The 24614-nt window shown below is 39.7% G+C and overlaps 1 protein-coding gene across 1 annotated transcript in view; it reads left to right on the forward strand.

Annotated features, from left to right (window-relative positions):
* The first annotated feature begins 207 nt into the window (after nt 1-207).
* Nucleotides 208-24614, forward strand: part of PDE1C (phosphodiesterase 1C) — a 350923-nt gene continuing 326516 nt past the window's right edge. The window contains exon 1 of the mRNA XM_053466975.1: nt 208-328. Coding sequence (XP_053322950.1) covers nt 277-328 — 52 coding nt within the window. The 5' untranslated portion in view covers nt 208-276. The remainder of the gene's footprint in view (nt 329-24614) is intronic.

The following is a 24614-nucleotide window of genomic DNA, read 5'->3' on the forward strand; positions in this document are numbered from 1 at the left end:
ACATCTCACATAAGAAATTACAATAATAATCGCCCTTCTTCTCAACATTATTTAGAAAAGTCCAAACACCTATTTTTAGATAAACATCCATCTACTTGTTAGCGTATCAGGACCTGCCTCACTTGAGGCTCATGTATTTTGGTTTACGACGCCTTCCTCTTGACAGAGTAATTTCAGGCTGCTTTGTGACATAATTTGAAAGTGCAGAACAAGGCGGTGTTAAGAGATTCAACTACACAGATATTTGCAGTAGCTAATATAGCAAGAAGATTCACAATGGCATCTAAGAAGAGAAGAGAAATGTTTCTCTCAGGGGCATTGGCAGCAGGTAATTGACCTTCTCAATTCTATTTCCCTTAAATAATATTAGTATAATGGAAAAAAAACAAGTACATCTGTTTGGGATATCTCCCTTTAATGCATGCATTTATGCAAATAATCTTGAGAGGTTACATTGCATGATGTGGATGTTGGGCTTCATTTTGGAGAACTCCTACCATTTCAGGCAACAAGATCATACAAACAGAGGCTTAAACTGTCAGAATCAATTTAAAATGTATATGTATACGTCTACTGTGATGAACAACATCCATATGATTCAGAATCCATGCGCGTTGTGTCATTAAATCCCATGGGACTTCATAAGTATTTTATTGAAGAAATATATCCATGCAATATGAAATTTGACAACAATGCTCAGTTCATAGATGTAAAGCTCTGATAAAAAAAAAATTGGGTCATACAGAAAACAAGAATGTACAATACAGCTGATATTTAAAAAATCCTATTAACTGTAGCACAATTTAGAAAGTGAACAAAAGGATTTTGTTTACATTTCTTTAATATATTTGGTATCAAGCAAAACTGTTAAAAATCATTTTTCAATATTCCAAAACAGGTATGTATTCTAATTGCAGAAATCATAACATGATAATATCTCAAAATAATCATTATTATTTTATTTTAGTATGGATGTTTTGTTTAGTTTGCTCCTGAAAAGTAACGTAAATAGCATTTTTTAATAACTATTTTTACCTAAGAAATTCTTGAAATACATGCACGTCGATGGTGAGTTGTTTGGTCATTTACCAACTTTGCTACAACAATGTTTGAAACCTGGTTAAAATATCTCTTATGTGCTATGGTAATAATGATTTGCCACATGCTGTTATATAAATAGTTTAAAAAAATATTTTTTGGGTTGCATTCAAGTTCATGCAAGATGCAACTCGTCAAATTGCAATGTGGCTGCACTAGATCAGTGGAGTTAAACATTCAATTAACTGCTCACTTTACCTTTTAGTGAATGGACTGCGATGTGTGAGCCTTATTGTAATTGCAAGCTTGTTCCTGCTTAAGCTTGCCCAAATTGAATGCATATTTGTAGCCAACAGTGTGTGTGTGTGTGACACTGACACCTCGCACAAGAACAAAAATCATACATTTCAAATTTGAGTAACACGTTAAGCTTACATCGCAACACAATTTTAAACTGGGGCTTTGGTATCGCTGCCTTCAAAGCAGTAAATTTTGTCCAGAACAGTAAAAGTAACCAGCCAAGGATACAAATGAACCTCTGCTTGCCTTGTCTCTTGTCTGCCTTTGCCAGCAATAAAAGACTCTGTATAATATTACATTAAGAATACATTTGGTAGATAGAACTTTTTGTGAATGAACTCCAGAGTCTGTAGAAATTAAAATTATCAGAATGTGCAGGTTTCTATACAAGTTGGCCAGTGTATAAATCATTGTGTTCATGTGTCTGTTGTGTTAATATATGCAGTTGTGCATTATGTTATATATTTATGGTGCATAAATTGCTTAATTGTAATTATATGTATGTCAGTTTATGTGTATATGTATGTATGGTATGTATTTATGTTATTGCTAAACTTGGAGTAAATAGCATTTGCAGGGAGTTTTTGTATTTTAGCTACGCACCTGTACATAGCTTAAATGTCTTTACATTTTTTTCCCAATGGTTATCCCATGCTACTAAACAACTTGCACAGGAGTTACACAAAGCTGCAACCTAGTATGGCGCAGAGATCTGTCCTTATAAGTGCACTTACTGGTCTGCAGGACACTTTCTAGTCACAAGACTGACCTGCTTTATAAAGATGGTAATGATGTACTTAGAGGTAGCACTACCGTATTACCAGATTAAGAGGCTGCTTAGGAACCTTATTGATCTAAGGGGGCCTCTAAGAAGATGTTATAGGCATACCTGGGAACTTTAAAGATTTTCCTTGGAGACTCCAGGAGAAGCGTTGCTTTGATACCTGGCATGCCCCGCTCCCCACCCATTTCCCCTTTAAATGGTGGTGTTTCCTACAACATCAGCGGAAACGCCTACTGATGTCAGCAGGAACACCCACTGACATTGGAGGAAACGTCTCTGACATCAACGGGCAGTCCTGCCCATGTCCTGCAAGGGAAGGCTGCGGTTAGCCGGAGCCCACAAGTTCCCAAGTATGGTTATAGGAGTGAGGTAAAGATGAGTGATAAAGTTACACTTCTTGGCCATACTAAAACATTTCTGCATACACCCCTCCCCCCAAAAAAACCATGCAGCTGCTCTTGGATATACAGTACTATACCAGAGTCCTCTCCCAACCTTTCTTTCATTACTATCCATAAGGACTAGTCATACTTTTAAAATAATAATGTATTATTTATAGTGATCAATTATGTTATAAAGTATTGAAATAAGTAATGTCACCATTGCAACTAATAGAATGTTTATGCTTACTCGGGCATTCTGTTGATTGCTATGGTGACAAGACCATTTTTAACACTTTACACCAAGAGTGCTCTTTACAAGTAATACCTATAGTGTCATTATGAAGAGCAAGTCTGATACAAAGTTTTTAAAGTGGTCTTGTCACTATAGCAACAGTATATTTTTATAACCCATCTGCATTCTAAAGAACCTCACATTGGAACAATGTTTCAACTCCATAGCCAAGAGCAGACCTGGGCAAAGCACGGCCCGCGGGCCACATCCGGCCCGCTGAATAGCTCGGACCGGCCCGCAAAGAGTGTCCTGGTGACTCACCAATGAGTCCGGTGTCAGCAACGGGAAGCAGCGAAACTATGCACTCCGAAGCCTTGTTCATTTTGTTCACTTCTGTGCTGTGCTAATAGTTATTCAGGCCTTACTTATTCAAGCACCTCTACCAATGACGTAGGCTTGAATAACTTTATTAAACAGCACATAAGTTAACAAAATGGACAAGGCTTCGGAGTTTGTAGTTTCACTGCTTCCCGATGCTGAGTAAGTGATGCCACTGTAACTTCTGAGTGCCAGGATGCTCGTTGCGGACCTTGGGGAGTGCCAGGACAATCGTTCCACGCTCGTCATTGGTAAGTGTCAGGACTTTTCCCTTTGCATTGTAATTACAATAATAATAATGCTAATAATATTCACTTTTTAAGCTCTCTTCTTGGGGCAGCTCTCTGTGCCCTCTCCTAGGAGCATACTACTGTGTATTAAAAAAATCTATTTTCCGAGGTTAGCTGTTAACCCTTAAATATGGCGGCTAACATTAAAAAAAGAAAAATTGATGCAGAATGCCCCATTACGGCAATGTGCATGGAGCCTTCGTATGTTGGTCTGGCCCTCTAAAACCATTCCAATTTCTCATGTGGCCCCATGGGAAAATTAATTGCCCACCCCTGGCCAAGAGTATGGCCTCACACTAAAGACCCTGCAAAGGCCAGCAGTCATTCCCCCTTTTCTGATGGGTCATGGGGGTGCCTCTCATTTTTTTGTACTGTATGTCGACAACAATTTACATTGTGGTTCTTAAATTCTAAAACATGTAAGTTGCTAATGCAGAGTTACAAACCTAGATTGCTGTACCTGAAAACAAATAGCAATAACACCATGCCAAAAGAGAATTAATGCATATATTTAGAATATGTATGCTTAAATTGCTTGCATTTATGTGAGTTATCTTCTACTGGCTCTCACATGGAGTTGTCTGTTGCTAAGCAGTGATGATGCAGATATCAGTTTAATATCCCATTATTTCTTTGTTTTAACCTTCTTGGATATTTCATGGTTCAAAAATATAGTGAGTCTTTCGATAAAAGCTATAATATAACATATTGTATAGCTGCTAAATATATATGATATATATATATATATATATATATATATATAATATGAATGCCCTCCAGTATATGATTCATTTGTATCTCCAAAAGATCAATAGAAATACAAGTCTGTTGTATTTAGAAGCATTCTTTGGAGAAGTTACATACTTTTAAGCACATTTTTGTGTCCCTTTATATTAGATGTAGGAGTCCCTCCAGTGTTCTGTCACCTTTTAATCCACAACCCGATTGTTTGCATAGCAGGCTATTGTACAACAGTACAGTACGTGAGAAAGCATTGGGAGCACACCAAAACCCCTGGGCATGTACCAATACCATGTACATACATACTGAATACCTCACTTGGTGCTGTCTGTTAGATGGGCAGAAGCCACAGGTAAATTTGGCTAGCAGCATTCCTAAATTACCGGTAATAAAAAACCCACCTTTCGTTTGTATGAATTGCCTTACTGAAGTCTGGAGTTACCTCCCTTTTATGATTATGTTTCAAAGACACATAACCAGGATAAAAAGGACAGACGCAGACAAGGATATTTTGATTAAATAAGATAAACCAGAAGGGGAAAATAGGATAGAGTACATTACAATATAATAAAATCAAGGACAAAAAGCATCCCCTCTCAGGTAGTGTAAGTGTAAACATTATAAGATCCACATAGTGTAAAATTTCCAATCAGCATTTAAGCATTTGTTTTATTGGGGAGATTTAGAAGGGTAAGCAGTGCAGGGGGGAGAAGTGAGGGGAAAAAACCCTCACTTATTAAACAAGGAAGGTGTTCTTAAATGTGTTCCATAGGGCCACTTGGGCTAAGAAGAAGGGAGAGACTATGTAAATCTTTAGTCCGACCACAATTCAGGTTGGGTGTATGTAAGTAAAGGAGCTTGCACTTGTACACGATGATAGCTTTCTGGATGTAACATAACTGATAGGCTATCATTGGTCATGGAATTCTATATATTAAAAGTGGAAGGAGATGGGCATTTTAATTGAGAATGTACAAAAGTGTGTTATATTAATTCCCTTTAATTCCTATTACTGAGTCAGATTTTTGTGTATCATGTTTCTTTGAGATATGCATGACATATGGAGGTTCTTTGATATCATACCTCCCAAGTGTGAATTACATATGAACACTTTACTAAGGAGATGCAGTCCTTACCAAGAAATGTATTAATAGGTGGAATAGTTATTATTGGACAGTTTTGCTGATATATTTAAATCATTCTATAAGTTTGTGCACTTAGCCTCTATACTAAATATGTAGCAGTTTAGGCCCTATTGATGTCCTTCGCTTAGGTTTTCCTAATACTTGAATATGTAAAGTGACAGGTCAGTGTAACTACCTGTCTCTCTTAGTTTTCAAAACTCATAGTTTTGTAGGGACAGTCATGATAGGAAACCTTATCAGGATTGTGCCCACATTTTTCAACTTTAATTGGCAATACCAATTTTTTAGGGAAACTACCATTAAAGGATAGAACCAGAACTGCGTGTAAAGAACATGTTTTCAATGCAATCTAAAATATTTCCATATATCATATATTGGCCATATCTGTGACTTGTAAAAAGGATAGAGCTGGACATGTGGAGCTGATTTTTAGAATGTCTACATGTTTAACTTTCAGAAAAACAAATTAGTGTAATTATCACAACAAACAATAATAAACACAGAGAAATCTATGGAGAACACTTTAGATAGAACATTTTCCATCACACCTCTATTGATAGCAGGTTCAGTTGTTAGAACAAGTTAGTCTTTTGTTAGGTCTTAATGCATCCAAAAGGAAGCGAATTAAAGAGCTCTCTCCAGGGCTGGCAGGTAAGAGACATAGAGAACAATCATCCTCTTAGGCTACTCTAACTAATAGATTTTAGGTCACTAATTCAAGCAGCTTCACCAATAATTAGTGCATATTGAAATAATAAGTACTTTAATATACATTTTTACCTGCAAAAAACCCCACTGCAATCTACTATCCATACATCTCTGCAATTCACACTAGCAGGAAATCATTCTTGTTAGACACCTTGGACATCTCACGTGAGCCAGTGCTGGAGTTACCTGGCAGTGGGTATCTGCATGTGCGCACAGCTGAGCAAAAGAACAAATCTCCTACAAGAAAACAATTCTGAGGGTTAAGGAAATAGAGCAAATGAATAGGGGTGATCTTGATAAATCCGCGAATGCATTTAAGTACAAATAAATGTAACATCTAAGGTATTAAAGTACAAGGTGGTATGGGAGTAAGATGACCCGGATTTTTTAATTGAAATCCAGGGACATTTTTTTTTTAATTGGCAAATGGTAAAACACGTTTTATAAGCATATTTTCTTCAAAATATATATGCAGTGTGTTCAGTATGTGTTTATGAAGTGAATGATATATACGTTGTTTCTCACATTTCGTCCATGAGAAAAAAAAATACTTCTTAGAATCTTTCGGGCAGATTGAGAGTATCATGGGCCTGGTGCTGAGAATTAAAATAGTCAAAATCTAAACTCCTCGGCATCCATGTGTACTGGATAAAAATAACATCAGTGAGAGGCAGATAATATAGGATAGAATCTTATGTGATGGGATTGGGAGTAATCAGTACACTAAAAAGAATCATCATACACGGGACACCTGAAGCCACAATTTACTGCCATTAATCCTTTTCAATAAAATATGCAGATGGAAATAGAGTAAATGACAAGTAAGTTTCTGAGACTAGAAAGTTTGGACCTCTGAAGTGACTACAAATTCAGGAGGGCGTTTTATCTCCGGATCATTAAAAATTAAATAGTTCTATTTATTGTTACTGTTATTGTTTATCTGCCACACCGACACCCAAACACACACCAGGACAGGTTCTGCCCCACCGACACCCAGACACACACACAGCAGGACAGGCTCTGCCACACTGACACTCAAACACATACTAGGACAGGCTCTGCCACACCAACACCCAAACACACACACACCATGACAGGCTCTGCCACACTGACACCCAAACACACACACACACACACACTCCAGGACAGGCTCTGCCACACTGAGACCCAAACACACACACACATACCAGGACAGGCTCTGCCACAACGAGCCCCGGTGGAAGTGCTGGCAACAGCAGTAGAGGTTGTCTGCGTGCATCGTGCAGACCTCCACCAGCTGCCCCACTAGACACCAAGGGATCTGAAGCACGGGGGACAGGTTTAGGGATGCACTTGTAAGTCAGGGGAGGGGTAAGAGTGGCATCCAGAGGGTTAAAAGGAATATCAGGGAGGCAGAGTGGCATATAGGGGTGTATAGGACATATCTGGGGGCAGAGTGGCACATAGGGGGTTAAAAGGCATATTACAGAGGCAGAGTGGCATAGAGGGGGTATAAGGCATATCTGGGGGGCAGATGTGCATAACTGGGGGCAGGTTGGCAAATAAAAGGAAATGAAAACAAAAAATGCATTTTTCTCAGTCATAGTTTTTATTAAATATGAAAAAATAGTTTACATGTGAATTCATATTTACTAGTAAAACTTTTTTCTCATAGGAGAGTCTTATATTTAGGCTTTTTCTTTTTTTCCTAAATTAATATTCATATTCTGGGGGGGGTCATCTTATAATCAGCGTTGTCTTATAATCGAGCAAATACGGTAATACCCCACAACACAGTTGTCCAAATCTTTTGGAAAAGTTGTTAGATGTAGGTTTGGGGACAAGGCAGTGAATAACAAAACCATCCGGGCCACCTTGCAGCGCTCAGCTGATCTCAGAGTTCAGCGGAAGGTACATTGAAGCTGTGAATGAAGATGCAATTGGTAAATTTGGTGTGCGTTTGATCATTGACTTCTTCTAACAAGTTTTCTATACTTTACTCTTTGACTTTTAGGCATGTAGTGAATCAGTAATAATAAAAATAACCATTTATTTGGCATTCCAACAGCATTTTTTAAAAAAAATATGGCTATTACAAAATATATACTATTAGTAAATCAGGTTAAAATTTAACTTTTATTCCAGATTAGAAAATAAAAATTATGGGTATATAAAAAGTAAAATTATGCTTATCAATAGCATCTTTTTGGTGACTGCACCGTATCCATAATTCCTCTTGAGTTTTAAAGGGTTACCCCCTTTGGTACAGCCTGTGGTTAATTGGTCAGTTTTTCCAGTAATTATACGTATTCAAATAATAATATTTAATACTAACAAATGTAAATGTTTAAGAGTATATGTCGATCATATTATCGATCATGTTAGCTTTGAACCTATTTCTTCACGGTTTGACATTGCCTATGCAATAGATATTAGCCAATGTTGACAGTAGTATAGTACATATAGAGGCTATTTGCCAAATACAGAGAAGATAAAGAATGTGACACATAAATCAGGCCTCCCACTTAGATCTATGGCAAACATTTACTATATCCATCTGATACTCTAGTCTCACCCCTGGGAGTAGGCTTTTGTATGACAACATGGCCTCCACTGACAGCAGAAAGTTTAATCTCTAGCTCCTAGCTGTTACATTGAAAGGGATTAAAATGTACAAACTTCTGTGTAGATATTTCCCTGGTGTTAGTGTTGACACCTAAAGAGTTAGCACGGTGTACAGGCTTTTCTGGGGTCTCTGATGAGCCTCATGCAGCTGATACGAGCCTCAGAGCTCTGCTTCCTGAACAGTATATGATCAGCAGGTAGGGAGATCAGAGTGAGGACAAATGTAAATAACTGTAAAATATTAACTTTAAAAAATACCCCCACACATCTAGAGATCATAGGATCGGCCTCATAATTGTTTAAGCTAAAATATAAAAAACATTTCAAGTATGAATGTGAAGCCTGAAACGTGATATGTTCTTGTAAATGTATTATGGAGACATTTATTAAACATAAAAAAATAAGATTCTAGCGCTGAGGTCAAGCAGGAAATGTACATCACTGGAGGGAAAACCAAGCATAAACACCAAAAAACAACCTTGTGAAACATCTTTGGCAAAAGAGATAGCCCAGTAAGATCAGTGTGTTCTAGCCATGCCACAAACAATACATATAGCAATTAAAATTAATCTAGATAATATCTGTGATGAGAACACTGAGAACCATCAGATACCCATCTGGTCCAGAGCTGTTTACTGCTCAATGTCTTTGTCCTAAATGTCACACAGCATTGTTAGAAACGGATTTTAATTAGTAGCATTTACTAGGGCTGTACTCAAAAAGGAAGAAAAACTATAGTGATGGGAAGATAATATAATTTAGGGATTTTTTCCTCTTTGAACTGTTATTAAACTCCCATTCTGCAGGTGACAGGGGAATGCATCTGAAATGCCTATTATTGGAAGGATTTGTTACAGCCATATTAGGCTTTACAACAGCTGCTGCCACAGAAGCACAACTTAATGGTACAACTTAACTGTAGTTTGGACACTAAAAGAAATTACTTTTTTTTAATTCTTGGAGAAACATTTAAGCAATAACATCTTTGTTTTCACTGGCCAGTTATTTGAACAACATACTAGACTTTATTCATCTTGCTGCTTATTCACAGAGGTATCTGGCACTAACATACATGTAGGTATGAATATAAATGATTGGCCGATATATTAAAGCTTTGTTTGCACTGCCGGAATTTTTCTGATAGACAGTTGGGAAGCATTTATATGTTACAGGACTGTCTTTAATTTTGATTGGACCCTCTGTGCACTCCCTTGCATGTAATCACCTCCCACAAAAAAGCAACTGACTCAGCAGATTAGAAAAAGACTGCCAGAGTCAATGTGGCCAGGGCCGGCCCGACAATGGAGCCGAGTGGGGCAACCGCTCCAGGCGGCACTTTTGAAAAGGCGGCACTTAGCCGCCCCAAGCCCTTATTTTTTTTTTTTAAAGCGAAAGAGAGAGAAAGGGGCGCCGAGTGGTTTTCGCTTACCAAGCTGTCAGTACCCCCTCTCTCTCTCCTCTGCGGCGAGTCTCCCTGTTCGGTCTCGGTGCCGGCTTGCAATGCTGAGTGCCGGAAGATTACCTCATTTCCGGCGCTCAGCATTACAAGCCGGCACCGAGACCGAACAGGGAGACTCGACGCAGAACTGCTGAAAGGTAAGTACAAGAGGGAGAGGAAGGGTAGATAATGGGGGGGGGTGGGAGGGAAGGAGGGAGAGGAAGGGTAGATAAGGGGGGGCATTTTAAAATTCGCCCCAGGCGGCATTTTGCCTTGGGTCGGCCCTGAATGTGGCCTTCCATCCTTCTGATCCTAGAATGACTTTGCATAAAATGTCCCCATGCCACACGCAGCGCTGGGGGGGGAGCAGAATACTTATCCCGTTACATACTAAAAGAATGGTGCATGTCCAGCGAGTGACCTGAAAATGACATGCGAGTCGTGATCAGGGTCAGCCTTAGGTGTTGAGGTGCCCTTTGTGGGCCACCCTGTGGTGCCCCCTCCCCAGTCATCAGCCCCCTAGTTTATTTGTCCCCTCCTTCACTGTGCCACACCCCTTTTTCTCCCCTAATGTGTTTTAGTTATATATATAAATAACGCAACACACTAATGTCTAAACAGTTAGTACGTACCCCTAAGTGGAAATGTCCAAATTGGGCCCAATTAGCCATTTCCCCTCCCTGGTGTCATGTGACTTATTAGTGTTACAAGGTCTCAGGTGTGAATGGGGAGCAGGTGTGTTAAATTTGGTGTTATCACTCTCACACTCTCTATACTGGTCACTGGAAGTTCAACATGGCACCTCATGGTAAAGAACTCTCTGAGGATCTGAGCAAAAGAGTTGTTGGTCTACATAAAGATGGCCAAGACTATAAGAAGATTACCAAGACTCTGAAACTGAGCTGCAGCACGGTGGCAAGACCATACAGTGGTTTCACAGGACAGGTTCCACTCAGAACAGGCCTCGCCATGATCGTCCAAAGAAGTTAAGTGCATGTGCTCAGCATCATATACAGAGGTTTTCTTTGGGTAAATTGACGTATGAGTGCTGCCAGCATTGCTGCAGAGGTTGAAAGGGTGGAGGGGTAGCCTGTCAGTGTTCAGAATTCAGTGTTTTATCAATTATAGCAAGTTGCCCAAGTCCAGAAGCTGCAAAGTAGCCCCAGGCAATCAGATTACCACCTATTTGTTGTACTTATTGTGGAATGTTGTGTTAGCTTAATGCAAGATGTACCAGGACCTACGTCTTCCAAAAAGTCACACTTTTGACTAATCAGTCCACAGTATATTATCACAAAAGTCTTAAGGGTCAAGGGTTTTTTGGGGGAAATGGATCTTTCTTATTGTGGAATCGTAAACACTGACCGTAACTGAGGCAAGTGAGGACTACAGTTCTTCACATGTTAGTGTTCTTTTGTGACCTCCTGGATGAATCATCAGTGCACTCTTAGAGAAATCTTTGTAGGCTCCACTCCTAGGAAGGTTCACCGCTGTTCAAAGTTTTCTCAATCTGCAGCTAGTGAGTCTCCCCGTGGTTTGCTGGAGACTTTACAGACTAATAGATGTCAATAATTTTGTACCTCATTTGTTTTTGAATGTCTTGTTTTTAACTTTGCAAGACAGGTTCTATGTATTTGATGTTTATATTTAACAGTGCTGACAGTAATCATGCCTGGGTGTGTCTAGTGAAATTGAACCCAATTATCAATTACATTTGTTTAATTTGTTGATTTAGTAACCAGGATACATTTACTTTTTCTAGGGCCAGGTAGGGAGGCTGGATTACAGCCTCCCTATGCCATGCTACCACCCCCACTCCCACCCCCACCCCCCTTACACATCCATGCTATCACACACACACTCATTCACAAACATTTAAATACTCATTCATTCCATACTTGTGCAAAAACCCTCCCCCGCCCCCTTACCTGAACTGCAGATCTCCCACTCGCAGACTTCTGCAGGGGTCCGGCTCTCTGGCCCCGCCCCCAGAGGAAGGAGGGGGAGGCAGAGTTATGTGAGGACTGTGCTAGCTTCCTGTTCTCCTGGATGCTGCTCGCGACCAAAGCCCGGTAAGCAGCCTGGCCCCAGCAGAATGAGGTCTGATTAGAAGACGACCTCGGTTATAAGACGAGGGGGATTTTTCAGAGCACTTGCTCTGGAAAAAACCTCGTCTTATAATCGAGCAAATACGGTAATAATTTGTGAAACATCTCTATTAAAGGTCTGCTCCAGAGCTTGCAAGCTATTAAAATTGCTATAGTTACAAGGTTGGTGAATGCTTTTGGAAGTTGCCTGCAGAACTGGTAGACTTTTGCAAACTTCAGTTGTAACTGAGGTCAAACGTGTGCCAGGTGTCTTCCTCTGTACAGGTTTTGTAGTCATGCATGGCAGACTGTGGTCATAATTATGTCAATTTCTATCTAATGTGCAATTATATGTACATGTGCAATATATTAATTATAGTCCAACAAGGCCACATGAACAAAAGTTAATCCATCTAAGCTCAAAAATAGAGAAGTGAAACCACAAACTATTAAAATATGATTTACTGCAGAAATATTAAAATTTTTCTGCTTTGGTGGAAATAGACACAGCTATTTTTTTTACTTTCATATGATATATTTGCTGACATTTTGCCAATAGCCACTTCACATTATAGAAGTACCCACAAAATGAGCATTGTATTGTAATGCAGTACTTGGACAAAACTACAACACAATCTATAAATACGGTTTGGAGTGGGACAATGTAACCACTAGTGTCACATCTAACCCTGATCTTTGTTGTAACACATTCCTATCTAAACAGCAATATGCTGTTAAAATGTTTGCTTCTCGTGGTTCTGATAAATTGAAACAACAAAAATTATTAATGTTACAAAAAAAAACATAGATAAAGTTTGAAGACTGGGTCAAACTGGGTTATATATATAAATCAGGAGAAATGGTGTAAATGAGCTCCATAAGATTTTTGTTGAATCCAGATGTAACAATTTAAATATAATACAACATACAAGCTATTTTATTAAATAAATAATAAAATGTGCAAATACTGAATATAATTATGTTGTTATGATATTGGTGGTACTTAATGAGTAGTGTTAATTTCACATTACCATTCACAGTCAAGTCATAAATCATATTAGGTTATAGCTTTCAGCTTTTGAAATGTTGCTGTTTGGTACAATATTGGGTAGGTATCTATTCAATGTGAAAAACAATCTCCACAGGATCCATTATCTGCAGGAAAAGCTTATAGACAAATATTATTTTGAAACTCAAATTAGTTATTTTCTTGCTTGGACTGGTCTGTCTCAGGGCTACAAGAGCCACAGTGGAGGTCAAAGGGATGCTAATGCTTTTGTATTTGTCCAGTGTTTTTCTAGTTTGCTGGGAATCATTAGAGGAAAGCACCATAATGCTTACAATGTGGTTGGACCCTTAGTCTAAGACAACAAGTGAAGGCCCCTGGGAGAAGGCCCCATTTAGTTGAGATTCAAGAACTCATAAACAAGAAACAGCCCCAATTGCATGGATGTCAAATTGGACCATTCATGTGATTCAAATGAGGTTATGACTCATATATTTTGGGGATACAATGCTGCCATAGCAAAGGGTTTCTTAAAACATTTATTTCACAGTTCATGTAAAGAAACCTTTGGAGTATGCTGGCATATTAACAGCATTGGAAGACCTTGCAAAAGAGAACATCTAAATAAAGCTTGATGTAATATATGGTTAATGCATAAGCCTTTGCTTGAACTGAGATGATTGCTGTCTCAGCAAAATGTCTTAAGGGCCCTTAATTAAGCTTTGTGGAGCACCCGTTGTAGTAATCCCAAAGCATTAAACATTTTACATCCTTTACGAATAAAAACATTTGGATTTGACTTAGTGGCATCTCAAGTCTCTTATACAGAAGGAATAATAGATGAGTGAAAAAATGTTGTAGCTCTTTGAAGTTGGGTATGTCAGCTTTTCATTTCCTTGAACATTTTAAATTCATTTGTTGCTATTAATAAAAAATTGGTAACTGAAAAACAGCTGTGTCTTCATTAGTGGCTTTGAAAATAGTAACCATGCCAACAAATAGTGATAGACATTTCGTGCTGAGCTTCTCAACCCACTAATTTCTGTGTGCCTACTTCATCAAATGTAAATTAACATCCAACAGAAAAAACATGGATGCATGAAAAATTACTGTCAGCAAGCATTTTATTTATTTTAGGAAAAATAACAAGTATAAAGGAAAAAAATTGCTCATAGATAATCAGGAGTCAGAAAATGGGTATAACTAGGGTATAAGTTGGACCATGAGATCAAAGGTTGCCTCAATCACCTGGTTATCAGCTGCCATCCAAATCAAGTCAAATACAGACTCAGCAGAGCAGTTACAGATACAACTGTAGCACTGCTGCAACAGTTCCCAAAACAATAAAGTTTTGTTTAATTGGACATCATCTACAATAGCCCCTATATACACTTATTCATATGAAAGGTTACCAAAGGTCTCAAAGGTAAGGAATGTAATCTTGGAGATGTTACAAAGGTCTGCAACATGGTAGGCATTCCTCAGGGGCGGGCTGAGCCGGGGGGTCAGGGGGGCAATTGCCCCTCCGCACCGCCCTGAATCTTAACTAAACGGCCGCACGACCACTGGGGCCTTTTTTAATGCGGAGCAAAAGTCTGCAGCACCCGCACTCGAGATGCCGATGCAGCTGCGAGTTTTAAAGCGTCTGTAAGTCTGCCTCCGCCGGCCGCTTAATGATTTTAAGGCACCCAGCGTGCCTGCACCGTGCCACCCTGTGCTTCAGTGAGGCTTTTTGTCCTGCCCCTTTGAAGACGCGGTGTGCCGCTCAAGGGGGCGGGCTCACACGGAACAGTTCCTCGTGACAGCTGGAAGAACATGTCGAAGGAACATGTTGCAGTCTGCAGGGAAGGAAGCCAGCAAAAAAAATAGTTGGGGTGGTAGGTGGAAGGGGACCCATATTCAAAGGGGGGTGCCTTGGGACAATTAAATACAAAAAGGGGGTGGTTGGGGGGTATAAGTACACAACAGGGTGGTTGGAGCATCACATAAATCAATACACAAAGGGGTGTGTGTGGCTGGGGGCAATACATATGGGTACGTTAACCAGTACAAAAGGGGGCATCAATACACAAGGGAGGGGGGGCTGGCTGGAGACATCACAAATCAATACACAAGGGTGTGGGGGCATAAATGCACGAAGGGGGGCACAAATATACATGGGGCAATGCACAGGGGTGTGGGGGGGAATACATTAAAACTAAAGGGGCCCTCAACTGGGGCATCAATATACAAGGGGGAGAACACACAAACAACAAGCCAGTGTGGGAAGCATTTTTTATGCTTTGTGTAGGTTAACCTGTACTAATGCAGGTGTCAGTGTGGCCGACTGTGTCCTGGTGTGTATGTTTCGGTGTCATTGTGGCAGAGCCTGTCCTGGTATGTGTGTGTTTGTGTGTGTGTGTGTGTTTAGTGTGTTGGTGGGGCACAGCCTGTCCTGGTGTGTGTGTTTGGGGGTCGGTGTGGCAGAGCCTGTCCTGGTGTGTGTGTTTGGGGGTCAGTGTAGCACAGCCTGTCCTGGTATGTATTTGGTCATCTGTTTCAATGCACTTTACGTACTGTAGGGATAAATCGAACTAGTTAATTTTTACTTATGCAGAGATAAAACTCTCTCCTAAATTTGTAGTCACTTCAGAAGACAAAACTTTCTGGGCCCAGAAATCAGTGAGAGGAAAAGTAAAGGTTTTGTGATATTTACTCTATTTCAATCTGCATATTTTATTAAAAAGGATTAGTGACACCAAATTGTGGCTTCAGGCATCCCGTGTATGATTACTTTTTTTAATGTACTGATGAACTCCCATTACATCAATATGCTTTCGAAAATAAGCAAAAGATTGGCATGGATGGTGGGCTGATTCGGTGGTGCAACAGACCACTTGACTAGACTTGCCCCCTAGGCCTTAGGCCGCCAGCCCTCCCCTGGCATTCCTGGTGGGATAAGCCAAATGGATAAGGATTAAAGTAAATTAGAAGAATGGTTGAGAGTGTGGCAGCTGCAGTTTAATGTAGATAAATGTAAAAATCCAAAGGCAAAATTTGCACTAGAAAGAGATATGTTAAGGAAGGGAGTAGTGAGAGTGTATAAGTGTATGTGTGTGAGCATGTATGTCTATAATGTGAGCATGGATGTGTATGTTTGAGCATAGATGTGTAAAGGTTTCTGTGTGGGCATGGATCTGTGTATGTGTGAGCATAAATGTATATGTGTAAGTGTGTGAGCATGGATATTTAATCATTCTGGCAGAATGCAGCCATCAAATTCTTTGTTAACATGGTTCTACAGTGGCTATAAAAAGTGCACAGGAGATGTCCTCGCAATCTGACAGACTTGGAGCACTTTTGCAAAGAAGAGTGGGCAAATAGTGCCATGTCAAGATGTGCCATGCTAATAGACTCCTACCCAAAAAGACTGATTACTGTAATAGAATCAAAAGGTGCTTCAACAAAGTATTAGTTTAAGGGTGTGCACACTTATGCAACCAGGTTATTGTGAGTTTTGGGTCCCCCCTCAAACATTTCAGTTTGTTTTGCAATTGAATTGTTCACATTATAGGCCACATTAAAGGTGGAAAAAGTTCTGACATTATTTCTCTTTATCTTATTCTTTAACATTACAAGAACCCTGGTATTTTAACAGGGGTGTGTAGACTTTTTATATCCACTGTATGTTTATTTAATATTGTTAGCTATCTTGGGGTTTTTTTCTTTAAAAAAAAAAAAACGGTCAAAATTGATCACGTTGATTTGAATATTTACAAATTTTAAGAAAGGACAGCAAGTATGTAGGCTGCAGGTAGTACCTGAACAGTCACGGTAATTTGTTTAACTCAAACTTGTTGATAAATTACTTTGGCATGCCAGATTACTATGTACATTAGAAGAGTGTAGGAACTAGACTAGACATGTTTATACAGAGTTATGCCAAGGCAACATTTGTTGTCAGTTCAGCTGAAAATTAACTGACCGAAACCCTTGCTGTTTAAAGGAGCATTCCAGCCCTAACATACACATTTGAGTCCTTTTTCCATGGACTCCAATACAATTTACCAAAACATTACTCCTAGATGCATTACAGAAAATTTACAGACTTCTGTTAAGGTCCTATACTGACTACATAAACCTGAAAATTTGCTTTATACCGCTTGGATTACTTTCAACAAATACATGACAGCATTTTTTAACCTAACCTTGATAACGTGACTCAGAAATGATTTTGCAGAAATATTGTCTTTTGGGTCCTTCAATGTATTAAAACAAAAAGGTAATATACCATTGAGAGTTAACCATTAGTTTAATGTTGCACAAAGCCCTGATCATGATGCTTGAATATTTTTACATAAATTACCTGCAACAGGATAGATATAAAGGGATAGCTTTGGTGCCATCTACTGGCTAACCTACAGCACACCGTTATTTTCATCATAGAAATAAGCACAGATATAAAATATTTTATCAATATTTTTTTTAAATATATAAATGTAATTAAATGTAAGCCTGCAGCTTAATGTAATACATCTGTTCTGATATTGTGTTTTTGTTGTATCGCACATATCAATTTTAAGAATATTAAAATGTAATTTAACCTTTTTAGGACCAGAGCAGTTTTTGTGTTTTTTCTCTTTCTTATATGTAAGACTTTATTTCTTTTTTATGTAGAAATGTAAAAATGGGATAAAAAAAAACACTCGTTGACAGCTTTACAGGTATATAAATAGCTAGTATAAATGAAAATTACAAAACTATATTCGTTAACTTGCCCTGACTGAAAAACCACACTATATAATTTTTATTTATTATACGTTTTTTATTTGTTTTATTTTTATTTTTAACCTCTAGCTAACTTTAAATCTGTCTAATTCCCCACTAACCCACCCCCACCACACTTACAACCCAATATGCATCATACATATAAAAGTTAACTACAGGTGCTGCCTTTGCCATTTAATGGTATACATGCATGTGATTGGCTGTAGCAGCAATTACATGCACGGAAGTGGTCAGCTACAGTGACTCCTCGATGTGGGACTATTTTTTACTGATGACGTACCAGGCATGGGCGTAGGAACGGGGGGGACGGGGGGGACAGATCCCACTCATGCGGGGGGGGGGGCGATAAAGAAGAAATCCCCCCAGGGCCGTAGGAACCCCCCCAATAGAAACGCTGCAGGAGGGGAGAGAGGGGTGCCGAGCGGTCGTTTTCAGCAACCGCTCGGCGTCTTTCTGTCTCCACTGTCGTCGCCGCCGCCTGCCTCACCGCTGCCCCGACTGCAGTAGTGGGAGCGTGAGGCCTCATATACCTGCGCTCAGCAGTGAAGCCACACGTATAGCGGCAGAGCAGCGAGGCAGACGCGCTCCCACCACATGACTGCAGGGTAAGTGAACTACAAAGGGCGGTAGGGAGAGGGTAGCTAGTGAGAAGGGGGTAGGGAGAGGGTAGCTAGTGAGAAGGGGGGGTAGGGAGAGGGTAGTTAGTGAGAAGGGAGGGTAGGGAGAGGGTAGCTAGTGAGAAGGGAGGGTAGGGAGGGGGTAGATAGTGTGAGAATGGAGGGTAGGGAGGGGGTAGATAGTGTGAGAAGGGAGGGTAGGGAGGGGGTAGAGAGGGGGTAGATAGTGTGAGAAGGGGGTAGATAGTAAGAAACTGTGAGAAGGGGAGAGGGGGCTTAGTGTGAGAGATGGGGAGAAAGTGGGGATCTGATGGGGAAAATGCTGTCCCCCCAGATTTTTAGGGGTTCTACGCCCAGGGTACCAGCTGTAAATCCCTGGTTGTGAATAGATTAATGCTCTTGTAACATCTTTATTTAATTATATAGACATTGATATAAACAGAGACAGGAAATATAGGAAGTATTCAGCTATCCTACTATGCTGGAGAATTAATTCTCACAGACAGCTATCCAGTCATGGGTAGATTTTACATATTTGCAGAATTAGAGCTTCAAACATGCCAAGGATTTTTTCCACTAGTTACTTTTGAGATAAGACCACTTAGCACCAGCATTATTTTTATATTTTATTCATAACAACCTAAGAAGCTGGAGATTAAGTCACTGTGCTTTAAACAGGGTAAGGAACATATACCCTCAAGTGTCTAAACTATATCTCCTTCTTTTTATTATCTCTCCCCCTTTTCTTATCATATCTCCCCATTCTCATTAGCTCACTCCTTTCTCCCTATCTCATCTTTCCTCTATTTCTATCCCTCTTGTTTCTCCCCCATTCCCCATCTTTCTCCCTCTCATTATCTCTCTATTTTTTTATGTCTCCCCCTTTTCCCCATCTCTCATCTTTCTCACGATCTCTTCCCTTTCTCCCCATCTCTCCTCTTTCACATTATCTCCCAATTCCCCTTCCTCTCTCCTTCTCATTATCTCTCTCCTATATCTTTGTATCTCCATTTCCTTACCATCTCTCCCCTTTCTTCCTATCTCTTATATTTCTTAAGTCCTGTAGTGAGAAAGCAGGGTATTTTCTTTACCTCAGTTCCAGTGCCGGTGTGTGGGGCTTCAGTGCTGAGTGGCAAGATATGACATCATATTCCATGTGGTCAGCATCAATAGGCAGCATGCTTTGTATGAAAGTAGTGAAACACATCTCATGCTCTCTTTATTTTGGCACCAGTTAAATGATCTCCCCTAATTGCCCTGCTCTTCCAGGGGAGGGCAATCCATTTCGCCTCTGAAAAGCGCTGGGTTTCGGACATCAGAAATAGTGTTGGCAGACACCGTTTCTGTGTATCCCTGATTGCCGCCTCTGTCAAAATGCCACCTGGGTCCCACTGATCTATGTAAGGACCAGCTCTGGCTAGTGGCAGGGGATTTGCTAGTATAGAATTGAACATTGCATGTCTTACATTTATGATGTTTCTTAAAAAATGTTGCATTATTCAGGGCCATACCACCCTTCTCATCTCCCCTAAACATGAAAAGTAAACAGGAAAAACAAACCCTTCAAAAAGTAGCTCAATAAATCACCACTCAAAATGTATATATTGTTGTGGTGTTAAACCAAATATAAAAATATAACACAAAGGTTCATCTACTTTAACAGATATTTAATAAGAGACAAAAACACAGTAACATACAATAAATGAGTGACAGCCCAACATACAATGCAACACTTTCCAAGACTAACCTGCAACCTAAAGGTCCAACATAACCCAGCACACCACCGATTACCCCATCCATGCAGGATGGTGGAGAGATGCAGAGAGACTGAACTAAGATTTTGCATTCAACAGGCATATTGAATAACTGTAGGTGTGCCCTCGTTAACATATCAAAAGACATGTGATACAGGAAAAGTTCAACTGGCAAAAACATTGACAACAATACTTATGTCACCACAATTGTCAGGCCCCCAGACGGGCACCCGCAAAGCTCAAGCGTTCCTTGCCTATGTCCAGGCTCTTGGTCCCTCTGCATACATCAGACCTACTACGTGAGGCCGCATCCCCGAAGTTGGTGTTGCCCGCGTGGCAGGTATGTTGAGCGCAATTCTTGGGAAACCATGCCGGGGGCCATGCCAAAACGTCAGAAACACCATAGAGGGTATGTCAACCCCACTTGACTCAAAGAAAGGGGCTGGGTCGCTGGCATTAGGGGTAAGGTTTCTCCTGTTCATCTCCATAGTGGACACTTGCGCGGGGGAGGTGATTGCACACCAGAATCCAGAACACCATAAAATCACACCTATCACACTCAACAGTGCTTGATCATTGAACAAGCTGTGGTGTTCTTGCCTTGTCCGGTTGTTTTTTTCCTCGTCCCTCCATGCAGTTTCTTGATTCCCCTGGCTTTGACCCTTGGCTCATTTATTGGATTTCCCTTTCTGATTGCTGCCTGCCTTGAACTACTTCTTGAACTACTACTTCTGCACAAACTCTGACGGTCCCAACCTTCCGCTTGTTTACCATCCCGCTCGTACTCAGCCTGCCTCGATCCTCTGGACGGTCTCAACTACTCTATTTTGCCTTATGCTTACCTGAACTTTTGCCTTGGCTACCGTATTGCCCCTCCTGCCTCAACACTCCTAAACAGGGTCCTGACAAAAGATGTTCATTACAACATGGTAGTTTCCCAAAGCTATTATGACATCATGAAAGTGTAAATGCTGGAGCTTACCCCCTATAATTATGGAGTAGCATTCTTAAATAATCACCTAATACCTCCCTCCAAGGCTTGCCACTGATTTTTAGTTTAAGCATATGCTTTGTATTTACTATTCTGTATGGTGATTCCCTGCCACAGGAGTCTTTCTTTACACATTAAATTGTCTTTCCAAACACTAAATGAATATTGGAAACGGTGAGCTCATTCATACATATTAGTGCAGAACACCTCAACTAATTAAGACATTTGTAACTTTGAAAATCAATGATACATAGAGGATAAAAGGGTTTGTTTTGTCCTTCAAAATCTATTACCAGCATTGTTGACAACAATTTTTTTGTTTTCTTCTAGATATTAGATAATTCTCATTACAGGAACTTCTGTCTCATGTTGGCTAAATGCAAGTAAATTATATAAATGATTTTTGGCAACCACTGTAATCTAGGTACAGCTGCTTAACTAAGATAGCCAGTCACACAACTTCCTATAGACTAGAACTAATGACATTGTTTAACAATAGTAGGAAAAACCCTTTATTTCCTTTAGCCTTTTGAGTAACAATGGATATTTTACCAGTAATACAGTGTAATGAAAGTAAACAGGTGCTTTAATACAAAAAAACCTTATTAATTAACATTGCAAATATGTGTTAAAAACATACATATGAATAGAAAACATTACTCAGACTTGATTAGTGTGCAAAGCATGCAGCAAGTACACTTATTTTAGTTTCATTCCGCTAACAACCGTTCACAATACACCACAAAAGCTCACAACAGAAGTTCCACACACTTAACAGTAACCTCTAGAGACACAAAATGATAATAGTGTAAAATTGTTTTAAAGAATATTAATAAGGTATATGAATTGGGTCACTCACATAGTTCTGAGCAGACACACTGCTCAGTTAATCATCATATAGGAAGAGGTCTTCGCCACAATGAATATCTACATAACCGGGATCCAGCTTTCAGGATTCCAACCTTACTGTATAGATTAACCAGGAATTATCCACACAAGCAGGAATAAAGAGATATTAACCTTCTTAAATTCCACAACTTTTTATTTAATAGGAAATACTCTATATGTTATGTAAGCAAAATAAGCTTAGTGACATAGTAATAAGAAGATTTCTGCATTCTTATTCAGGAGAACATGAAAACTAACACGGATGTTGCGTTTTCATTGGTCAAACCAAATACCGGATAAACTAATATGGCGCCGATTAAACGTACAAGAAAAAGCACAATCATTGAGGTTTCTTAGTGTTTGTCTTCGTAAATATCTCCTAGCTAATCCCCCTGGTCACTACCTCATGACCACCTTAAGTCTTTGTAGTATAGCAGGGGTTAACAGGAATTCATCAAATGCTCTGAGCAACTTGGCCTGGGAGGAACATGGATTTTAGTCCCACTGGCAGAAGGTAAGGCAAGGTACACCTCGGAGCAACTTGGTCTGGGTAGACCAATGGCTTCGGTGCCAGGAGTTAAAAGTCCATAAGAGAGACTCTATTGGTCACTGGCCCTTCATTGGTTGATGCCAGAGGAGGTCCCTGCCGGCGACCAATAGAGTCACTCTTATGGACCTTTAAAATCTTGGCACCAAAGCTGCTGCTAACTGTTACAGCGTTAACCTTGTGCTAGAAAACCGTCGGAAAGCAAAAAGAAAAACGAATAAGAAGAACATATACAAATATTAGCCGGAAACGAACACAGGAACGGGCAAATATTTGTGGAATAAAAAGATTTTTTTTTTTACCAAAGGTGAACACAAAGCCTTGGCCGGCACCCAAGTCTATTAATAAGATAAACGTTTGGACAGTATAAATTGGTATTCAATGATAAAAGCTTAAATATAATTTCACACTCTCTCTCAATGTTTCCTGAACTTCTCCAATCACTGCTTCTGTGTCTCTGCTTCCTTCTCTGCAGCTCATCTTCGTGATCTTCAACTTCTTCTGCTGGCTCTCTGCTGCTTTCACCACTACCCTGCATTATCCTGGCCTCTTCTGTTTATTTCTGTTTACATGGTGGAGCACACCCTCTTTGTAAATTGGAGGGATGGTGGAGAGGCTTTCCCTGTGGCGTGGCCTCTGGCTCTGCCTTGTTGTGGAAGTACTACACCAGGCCAAAATAATGCAAACATATTTGTGGAAACAGATATATGTCTAAACGTTTCTCTTTCTCCACTGATCCGTTGTACTTTCACAACAGGACAAAGCCTCTCCCCATTCCTCCGATTAGGGGAGAGAGTGTGCGCTGAGGCTCTGCCCTATAGTGGAACTACTACACCAGGCGGGGATATGGACCACCAGAAAATACAGAAAAAAGAGAGAACAAGAAACAGAGAAAAACAGAGACATGGAGAATATAAGGAAACATTGACAGAGAACGTGAGAAAGTTAGTGAGGGAGTGCTTGAGAGAGTGAGTAAAAAACCCAAAGAAATGCAAACGTAAATTCTCTGCTGAGTTTTCTACTTTGTTTTCATTTGTTTCATTGGGGCCCCTCCACATGTTTGGAGATTTACATGAAAAGACAAAATTGCCAAATTCTGTTAAAATTTGTACAAATGTACAATTCTTTTTTTAATACGTCTTTTTATTTGATATCGCTTTTCTGGTTTTTCTTTTCTTCCACGTCAAGGATACAGACAGAAAAATAAGTGGGGGGGGGCATACAGCATATGAACATCACTGCACTCACTTTAAAGTTTGTTTATTTATTTATATATTTTGCCTTTTTACCTACATCTATTTCATTTACAAAAAAATTACGTTTTTATTTTCCATTTCCTGAAAGATTTAGTTGAAAGAGTTAAGAACTAACATCAACATCCACAAGGTGGCACACTTGGTTCCAAAAGCATAGTAGAAATTAAACCATAAAACAGTTTCCCTACAATAAATTGGTAGAATTTGCATGGATACAAATAGTGTACATTTTGATATTTCCAAACCCATAATAAAGAACAGAATATCACACAATAATGGTACATAAATAATTGCATTTTTACCTATATATATATATATATATATATACACACATACAGACACAATAAGGCCCAGATTGGTTCTTATTTCTGAAAAAGGTTCTGCTAGTGATCCTTTTTGTTAATTTAATTATCAATTATTTGGGTGTTGAACAAAAATATCTCTTTTTTTGTTGTGTCAACTTTCATAAGGGTAAACAGCATACCTGGGAACTATCTGGGTTTGACCCGGAGATTGCCGGGTGAGGGCTGCTCCTCTGGTTCTCTGGGTCAAGACTTGAATCCTCCGGGTCGCAGGAGCGAGGTCTTGACACGCCCCCTTCCCTGCCCATGTTTTCCTTTACCCCCGTCGTCAGTAGGACCGCCCCCGATGTCAGCAGGA

Source organism: Spea bombifrons, chromosome 5 (genome assembly GCF_027358695.1).
Source record: "Spea bombifrons isolate aSpeBom1 chromosome 5, aSpeBom1.2.pri, whole genome shotgun sequence".
In the NCBI taxonomy this organism is placed as follows: domain Eukaryota; kingdom Metazoa; phylum Chordata; class Amphibia; order Anura; family Pelobatidae; genus Spea; species Spea bombifrons.